At 44.4% G+C, this 9609-nt stretch overlaps 1 protein-coding gene across 1 annotated transcript in view; it reads left to right on the top strand.

Annotated features, from left to right (window-relative positions):
• CACNA1D (calcium voltage-gated channel subunit alpha1 D) overlaps positions 1-9609 on the top strand; it is a 515670-nt gene that overhangs the window by 495274 nt on the left and 10787 nt on the right. Inside the window, exon 47 of the mRNA XM_007937239.2 lies at positions 421-542. Coding sequence (XP_007935430.1) covers positions 421-542 — 122 coding nt within the window. The remainder of the gene's footprint in view (positions 1-420; positions 543-9609) is intronic.

Consider the following 9609-nt stretch of genomic DNA (forward strand, 5'->3'; position numbering starts at 1 on the left):
GAAATACTCCAGGTGGACAACTTCAGCAATCAGGAGCTCCTCAGTTGCTCATTGAAAATCCCTCCTTGGAGTTTACAAAGACTTATGGGTAGAAAAGCTACACTAAGTAATTTACTACACCACACTTGCCTTCTGGGCTACCTTTAGTTCCTCCTCCTGAGTAGAGGCACACACAGCATTTAAAAGTTTAAATGAAAATACTGGCATGTTATAAAAACATTCCTCCGCTGGTCCTTTTCTCCTTCTTCACTCTCCCAAAGTTCTGAGACCTTACAAGTAATTCTTTCTCTTGGACATATTGCTGGCTTCTCTTCCTGAGGTCCCTGCTGAATGTCCAGCCCATTCACCCTGATTCCCAAAAGCCTCCTTGTCCTGCTGGAGGACATGTTCCACACTGAATGCTGTGCTTTGACTCCTTAGCCCACCGGAGATCCTCCTTCAACTTTGAGTGCCTGCGCAGGCAGAGCAGCCAGGAGGAGGTCCCGCCATCACCTGCCTTCCCCCACCGCACAGCCCTGCCTCTGCACCTGATGCAGCAACAGGTGAGTCAGCCCACCTCACCCACAGGACTCCCCTTGTCCTCTGTTACTTGCCAGCCAGCTCCAAGAGGGAAGGAGAGAACCTTCCCACACAGTCTGGTTTAATCCTTGTAACAGTCCTGCCACAGAGATACTATTACAACCCCATTGTACAGATGAGCACATCAGAGAAGGGTATGTAATGTACCCGAGCTCACACAGGAGGTGAGTGAGTTGGCGTTTGAATCAAGGCTGCAGCTTCCACAGCTGGGCTCTCTCTGGCTATGTCACACGGTGTTTTTCACACATCCCTCAGCACTGAAGACAGAGCCCAGTGCTGTCCTTGACTCTGGGTGATGGCTGCTTGACTGTTAACAATCCCTGCTGGCCCTTTATTTGCTCTGAGAGGTTGTTCCTTCATTGAAGCACATTCTCTGCACCCTTGTGGACAGTGCCTTGTGGTCATAAGAGTAAGTGGCGCCCCAACCCTGCCTAGAAGGAGCCTGTGGTCTAGGGCAGAAGACCTGCCAACAGTGAGGTGTAGATGGCAGCAGGCCTGGGGCTTGGAGGGATGGGACCAGGGCCCGCTTATCAGGGCTTGGCTTCAAGGGCAAGACTAGGACACTTCTTTCTGAAAATAGCACATCAGAGATGCTGTTCATGTGTGTGGTGTGGGGGATGTGGGGAGGAATTACATGGTAGAATGGGCAGCCAGTCTGTATGTGCGGCAGAGCCAGGCCTCCTGAGCACACAGACACTCAGCACTATGTCAGATATTCCCTTCATGACCTTCTGCCAACTTTTTGCTACTCTGCCCTTACTTTTAAAAAAATTTTTATTGTGATTTGGGTGAAAGTTTACAGAGCAAATTCCTTTTCATACAGCAGCTCACATACACTTTGTCTCATGACGTAGACTGCAGTATCCAACAATGAACTTCCCCATAGTTACAATGAACTTCCTCCCCATAGTTACCTCTTCCCTGTGTCCTTCCCTCCCATGCACTCCTGTCCCCTCCAGCTATCTCCCTGAGCAAACAAAGCCCTTCTATTCTCCCATGATTGTTCTCTCCAAGGAGTGTATCTACCTGATGTAAATGGTCAATTCATATGCCTCTCTTTTGTCTGGCTGGAAGCCACAGGAGTGGGTTCTATTTCAGACCTGAAGGGCAGCTAGGGGTCATAGTCTCTGTGGTTCCATCAGGCTCTATCAGACAAGCAAACTTGGTCCATTTTGGGTTTTTTTTTCCTTTTTTTTTTTTAATGATTTTGAGTTTTGTTCCACATTATTCTCTCACTCTATCCAGGATCTCCTACATAGATCCCCCTCCAAGTGGTTGACTGTGGTAGCCAGGCACCATCTAGTTCTCGTCTCACAGTCATATAGGCTGAGGATTGCATGATGTACCAGTTGCTTGGACTAATTGTTTCCATGTGTCCTTGGTTTTCTTCAATATTCTTTGCTCTGGATGAGGAGAGACCCATCCTTGCATCTATATGGTCGCTTGCAAGCTTTTAAGATCCCAGTCACTACTCGTAGGATATAGAACAGTGTTTTTGTGTAGTATGTTATGCCAAATGAGCTTGATGTCCCCCTGCAACCATGGTCCTGAGCCCACAGGTCCAACTACTCGTTCCCTCTGGGTAGCTGGCTGAGGCCAAGAAGTGACTACAATCTTGTCCCTTTACAAACAAACTTGTAGAAACATTGTCTGCCAACCCTATACCTGGTCACGGGTCACCCCCTGCATAGTTCAGCCTGTGCACCCATCTATCTGTAGATCAGTGTTTGCCTTCACTAACAACGCAGTACTGTATTTGCAAAAAGGTTCATCTTTGTTGTCTGTACCTCCCATGCACCTCTCTATGTCTTCATCTTCCTCAATGCCACTGCATTGATCACTCAGATTTGGTACGTTGCCCTTCTCTTCACCCAAATCAACTTGTCTCTATGTATCTAACAGTGTTCCCTCCCACCCCTGGTAACCAACAAAGAAAATTTCCTTCCATATAGAAACCTTTCCTTTACTTTTTTAAAATAACAGACCAATACAATATTTGTCCTTCTGTGATTGACTTATTTCACTCAGCATAATGTCCTCCAAGTTCATCCACATTATGCGATGTTTTGCAGATTCTGTAATATTCTTTAGGGTTGCATAGTATTCCATTGTGTGTATGTACTATAGTTTGGGTATCTGCAAAAAAAGCAAGGAGGCCACATCTTCTGACATCCTCTAACTGCAATAGAGGAAGACAGGATCACCACCAGTAGCCCAAGGCCTATTCGTGCAAGGGCAGACATGCTGCCTCCCTCCAGCCCTTCCACCAACCCTGACACCAACCATTCCTCCCAAAGCACCCACCACCTCTCTCCTGGGTTCTATAATTCACTGCAGTAGTCACACAGAACTCACAGATTATGGGGTTTATTAGGGAAGCACCAGATTACACAATTCAAACTCAGGAAAAATGCTCAGTCTCTCTCAGCCCGCTGTCTCTCACCCACAGTCCTCACAGTCTCTTTCCCAGCAGTGAGTGTCCCTTGGTGTCTCTCAGCAATGTGTGTCTCTTGCGTCTCTTTCCCAGCAGCGTGTGTCTCTCAGGAGCACGTTCCTTCTCAGCAGTACGTCCTTCTCACCCAGTAGTCAAAGAGACTTCTGCCTCTACGAGGCCTCCTTTTGAGCCTGGCAGAGTGGCCAAAGTAGCCAATCATAACATGAGAATTCTAAGCATGTGAGAGACCAAACTTCCCAGAACATTACTTTGTGCTGCTCCCACCAGAAATAACCCAGGTGGATGATTTTTACAATCAGAAGCTACTCAGTTTTTCACAGCAAATTCTACCATGGAGTTTACAAAGACATGGCTAGAAAAGCCATACCAGGTAATTTACTACAACACAGTATCCATTCTTCTGTTGATGACCACCTAGGTTGTTTCCATCTTGAGTTTTGCTTGAGTTTGCTACAGCGAACATGGGTGTGCATATATCTGTTCTTGCCCTGGCTCTCACATCTTTAGGATATATACCTAGTAATGGGATTGCTGGATCAAATAGTATTTCTAATACCAACTTTTTAAGGAATTGCCATACTGCTTTCCACAGTGGTTGTATCATTTGACTGTCACACCAACAGTGTATGAGAGTCCCAATCTCTCCACATCCTTGCCAGCATTTGTTATTTTCTGTCTTACTGAACTTTGCTACTGGTGCTGGGACAGGATGGTACCTCATTGTTGTTTTGATTTGCATCTCTCTAACAGCTAATGATTGTGAGCTTTTCTTCATATGTTTGTTGGCTGCTTGAATATCTTCTTTGGTGAAGTGTCTGTTCATGTCTTCTGCCCATTTTTAATTGGATTATTTGTCTTTTTGTTGTGGAGATGTTGGGTTTTTCTGTAAATTTTAGAGATAAGTCCTTTGTCGGATTGTTGTTGCCAAAAACTTTTTCCCAATCTGTAGGTTCTTTTTTGACTCTTTTGGAGAAGTCTTTTGATGCGCATGAAAATTTAATTTTTAGAAGGTTCCAACCATCTAGTTTCTCTTCTGCTGTTTGTAGATTTTGGGTTGTGCTTGATAGTCTATTTATGCCATATATTAAGGCCTCTAAATTTGTCCCTAGTTTTTCCTTGAAGAACTTCATAGTTTTAGGTTTCACACTGAAATCTTTTATCCATCTAGAGTTAGTTTTTGTGCATGGTGTGAGGTACAGATCTTGTTTCATTTTTCTGTTAAAGAGACAGTCTCTTACCCATTTAATGGATTTCAGCCCTTTGTCAAAAATCAGCTGACCACAGGTGGATAGATCTACTTCTGGGTTCTCAATTCTGTTCCATTGGTCTATGTGTCTGTCCTTGAACCAATACCAGGTTGTTTTGACTACTGTGGCTATACAGTAGGTTTTAAGATCTGGGAGTATGAAACCTCCTATTTTATTCTTCCTCTAAAGCAGTGTTTTGCTTATACAAGGGCTCTTTCCTTTCCATATAAAACTAGTGATTAGTTTTTCCATGTGCTTAATGAATGTTGATGGACATTGGATTGCACTGCATTTGAATGTTATAGATTGCTTTGGGTAAAATTGACATTTTCACAATGTTCAGTCTTCCTGTTCATGAGCATGGTAGGTTCTTCCATTTATGTAGATCTCTTATGGTTTCTTGAAGTAGTGTTTTGTAGTTTTCTTTGTACAGGTCTTTCGTGTCCCTGGTAAGATTTATTCCCAAGTATTTTATTTTTTTAGTTGTTGTTTGTTGTTATTTGCCATCGAGTTGGACCCAACTCATAGCGACCCCCTCCTTGGGTTTCCAAGGCAGTAGTATCACTATGGAAGTAGATTGCCCAACCTTCCTTCCGAGGAGGAGCTGGTGAGTTTGAACCACCAGCCTTCTGGTTAGCAGTCTGGTGCCTTAGGCACTATTGTAAATGATACTGATTTCCTTAGTCCATTTTCAGCAATCTCTTTGCTGGTGTAGAGGAATCCAACTAATTGTTGTATGTTGATATTGTATCCTGCCACTATGCTACATTTTTCAATTAGTTCCAGTAAGTTTTTTTGCTGAGTCTCTTGGGTTTTCTAGGTATAGGATCATATCATCAGCAAATACGGATAGTTTGACTTCTTCCTTACCAATTTGGATGCCTTTGATTTCCCTTTCTTGCCTTATTGCCCTGGCTAGGACTTCCAATAACGTGTTGAATAGAAGTGGCGATAGAGGGCATCCTTGTCTGGTTCCTGTTCACAAGTGGAATGGTGTCAGTCTCTCGCCATTGAGGGTAATATTGGCTGTTGGTTTTGCATATATGCCCTTTATTATGTTGAGGAATTTTCCTTCTATTTTGCTGAGAGTTTTTATCAGGAAAGAGTGTTGAATGGTATCAAATGCCTTTTCTACATCAATTGATAGGATCATGTGGTTCTTTTCCTTTGTTTTATTTATGTGATGGATGACATTGATGGTTTTTGTAATGTTGAACCACCCTTTCATACCTGATATGAACCTCACTTGGTCATAATATATTATTTTTTTTGATATGTTGGAGTCTATTGGCTAAGATTTTTCCCTTTATAGTCACAAGGAATATTGGTCTGTAGTTTTCTTTTTGAGTGATGTCTTTGCCTGGTATTGGTATCAAGGTTATGCTTGCTTCATAAAATGAATTAGCGAGGACTCCATGCTTTTCTATGTTTTGGAATAGTTTGAGTAGGAATGGTGTCAGTCCTTCTCTGAATGTTTGGTAGAATTCGCCAATGAAACCATCTGGGCCAGGACTTTTTTTTGTTTGAAATTTTTTTATGACCTCTTCAATTTCTTCTTTTGTTATTGTTGTTGTTGTCATGTGCTGTCGAGACAGACTAACTCATAGCAACACCTCCTTGGGTTTCTGAGGCAGTATCACTATGAAAGTAGATTGCCAACCTTCCTTCCGAGGAGTGGCTGGTGGGTTTGAACCACCAGCCTTCTGGTTAGCAGTCAAGGTGCCTTCGGCACTACGTTATGGATCTGTTCAAATTTTCCGTATCAGTCTGTGTTAGTTTAGGTAAGTGGTGTGTTTCTAGAAATCTGTCCATTTCTTCCAGATTGTCGAATTTGTTGGAGTACATTTCTTCCTAGTATCCTGATATCCTTTTTATTTCAGTTGGTTCTATTGTGATGTTGCCCATTTCATTTCTTATTCATGTTATTTGTATTCTCTCCCTCTTTTCTTTTGTTAAATTTGCCAGTGGTTTACCAATTTTATTAATCTTTTCAAGAAACCAACTCCAGTCTTGATTTTTTCTGTTGTTTATTTTCGCTTTTATTGATTTCTGCTCAAATCTTGATTATTTCCTTTCTTCTCATGACTGGGGGCTTTTCTTGCTGTTCTTTTTCTAATTGTTGGAGATGTTGGCTTAAGATACTGATTTTGGCTCTTCTTTTTTGATGTGTGCTTTTATTGCTATAAATTGGCCTCTGATCACTGCTTTTGCTGTGTCCCAAAGATTTTTTGGTATGTTGTGTTTTCATTCTCTTTTGATTCAAGGAATTTTTGAATTTCACTTTTTATTTCTTCTCTTACTGTCTTTCTTAAGGAGGGTATTGTTCATTTTCCATGTATTTGCTCTTTTTCCATTGATCTTTCTATTATTGATTTCTAATTTGATAGCATTGTGATCTGAGAAGATGCTTTGCAGTATTTCAGTGCATTTAAATTTATGAAGGCTTGCTTTATGGCCTAATATATGGTTTCTCCTGGAGAATGTTCCATTTGCCCTGGTAAAGAATGAATTGGTTGCTGTCATATTGTTATGTGTTTTTTCATGGTGTTGCTGGTTTCTTTGTTCCATATAATTTTCTGTGCTGAGCTTATTATGTTTATGAATCATATTATCATTTTCTTTGTTGCTGTTGTTTTAGTCTCACTCACTCAGTCACTGCTGTCAAGTTGGATCGGACTCATAGCAACTCCTCCTTGTGTTTCTGAGGTGGTATCACTATGGAAGTAGATCCCAACCTTCCTTCCAAGGAGTGGCTGGTGGGTTTGAACCAGCAGCCTTCTGGTTAGCAGTCAGATGCCTTAGGCACTATGCCATCAGAGCTCCCAAAATATAATACTTTTGAATTTCTTATCAGGGAGTTCCAGTGCTGTTGCTTCTTCAGGGATCTGTTCTGGGTCTATATCCTTCTCTCTTTTTTCTACCACTTTATCTTGCTTCTTTGTGTGGACTGTGATGGTCTGTTTTCTCTGAGACATTGTGACATTGTTGTATTTAGGTCTCTGTTAACTGTTCATGAAGAGCATTAAGGGAGAGTCAGACTCTTCTTGGTGGTCTTTATCTTTGGCCGGTTGGTAGAGAAGGAATTGGTGGCTCTCACTCAGTAAGTGGAGCTGCAGGAGGTGCAGGTGTGGTTGTGTCGTATGGGCACAGTTGCTGTGTCCTGCTTAGTAAAACAAAAACAACAATTAAAAAAACATCAAAAAAGTAAAAGCAAGCAGACAAAAAACCACACCACATAAACACACAGGAACAATCACCCAAAAAAAGGAAAAAGAAAACCCACAATATCTGGGAAGAGGACAATAAGAGAGAAAAGGTAGAGTAGGAGAATAATGAAGAAAAAAAATGCAAAAAGAAAAGCAAGGAACAGGACCGTGCCCCCACGCAGCGTCCAGCGTGGCCTCCGTCCCAAAGGGACCGGGACCCCTGGAGTCCCGAGGGGGCAGCGACGCTGAGGGGGGGGGGGGGGGAGGAAGGGCGGCCAGCACACCCGCCAGAGGAAGAGGAGGAGCACGTCCGACCGGCTACGAGGGCGGAGGCAAGAAAGTGGAGAGGGTCCAACAGCGGCACCATGGGGAAGCACGTGTCTACCTGCGAGCAGAAGTACGAGCCCTGGATGCCCAGCTTGATGCAGGTGGGACACTGGAGCTTGGCCTTGCTGCTGCAGCCGTCTGTCTCACACACCCGCCTCTCGACAGCCGCCATGCTGCCTGCTAGGAGCGCCTCACCAAAGAAGAGGAGGAGGAGGGACGGAGGAATGGCCGGCCAGAGGGGAGGGGGTGGGAAAGAAGAGAGAACGAGCCGGGGGAGGAGCTCCGCCCGCCGTGGGCCTGGGCCCGGAACGGGGAGGAGCTCTGGTCAGCCCCAGGCCACGATGCGCTCCGCCCACACCTCATGCATGCGCAGCTGGCGCCCAGCCCCCGCCCCACAGTTGCGAGCAGCCCCGCCTCCCAGCTCACAAGCTTCATCCGCCCGGTGCCGCCACCCTGCGGTAAGCACGTGTGGGCCGCTCTTGAGCCTTTCGGGATCCTCCTTCGTCCACACGCGGTCCCACGTAGTCTGCTCGAATGGAGCACATGACTTTCGGGTTCTGGTCAGTGAAAGTCAGGTGAGGTCCACGAGGAGAGGCCCTTACACCACGCTCTTTCTTTACCAAGGGAGACCAATACCGGGTCGTCTTATGCTGCCAAGAATCCCAGGGCCCTGAGTGTCCTCCACCACCGCAAGCGATTGGAAAAGGCTCTCCACTGCTCCACGGGGTTGATTCACCTGTGTGCTCCTTGGAAAATAATTCCCTTTTTAAAAAAAAGAAAAAAAATAATAAGGAACAGGGTTAAACACGAGGAAGAAAAAAATTGGTACCAGTAACAGGGAAGATAGAAAAAGCTGAAAACTAGAACCTGGGAAAGGAAGATTAAAGAATAATAATAAAAAGGACAGAAATAATAATTTAAAAACAAACTAAAAAAGGGAGGGGGGACCAATCTGGGCAGGGCAGGGTACCCAGGCTCTGTCTGAGCATACAGACTAGAATGGAATTCCTGCCCCCCCCAGAAGGTGAGTGGGAGTGAGGGATGGCTGCACCTCTGTTCACCAAGAGGGTGTGGAGTATAAGAGTAACAAGGGGAATATTGCACCTTTCTAGTCGTTCGTGTCCAGAATGTCCTTGTTCCCAGCAAGTGGAGCCTATTCTTAAGTCCCTGGAATCTGGGAGAATGCTGTCACTTTAAGTATCCAAAATGGTCAAACCACTTGTAAACATTCAAAATGTCTGCCCTCCAGACAGCCAAAAGTCCACAGCTCAGCCCATCTCCTCCTTAGCTGCTTCCCCTTTTATTCACCAGCCACCGGTGCAGTCCTCTGTGCAGTCCCTGGCTAGCAGGGCTGATTTTTAGGTTATTTCTTAGGTCCTAACACCACTGGTTAAGAGAATTAATAAAAAATGAAATTACAAAATACCTCGAATCAAATGGGAATGAAAACACAACATACGGGAGTTCTGGTAAGATGGCAGAATGGGAAGAAAGACTGCCCAGACCCTCTTCAACAAAGAAAAGGGGAACCAATTAACACAGATACGGAAGATAATCCTGGAGCCCTGAGCTTTGAAGGGAAGGGCATAGAAGTGGAGTAAACACCAACTAGTAGAAGAATTTACATGAAAACACCAAAAAAGGAGACATACAGGGCTGTCAGCAATTCTGACAGCACAGACAGCTTGGATATTGCCAAGTGTTGTTGTTGTTATGTGCCGTCGAGTCGGCCCCGACTCATAGCGACCCCTCCTTGGGTTTCCGAGGCAGTATCATTATGGAAGTAGGATTGCCC

This window comes from Orycteropus afer, unplaced genomic scaffold, assembly GCF_000298275.1.
Source record: "Orycteropus afer afer isolate SDZICR_OR568_19922 unplaced genomic scaffold, OryAfe1.0 scaffold00041, whole genome shotgun sequence".
Lineage (NCBI taxonomy): Eukaryota > Metazoa > Chordata > Mammalia > Tubulidentata > Orycteropodidae > Orycteropus > Orycteropus afer.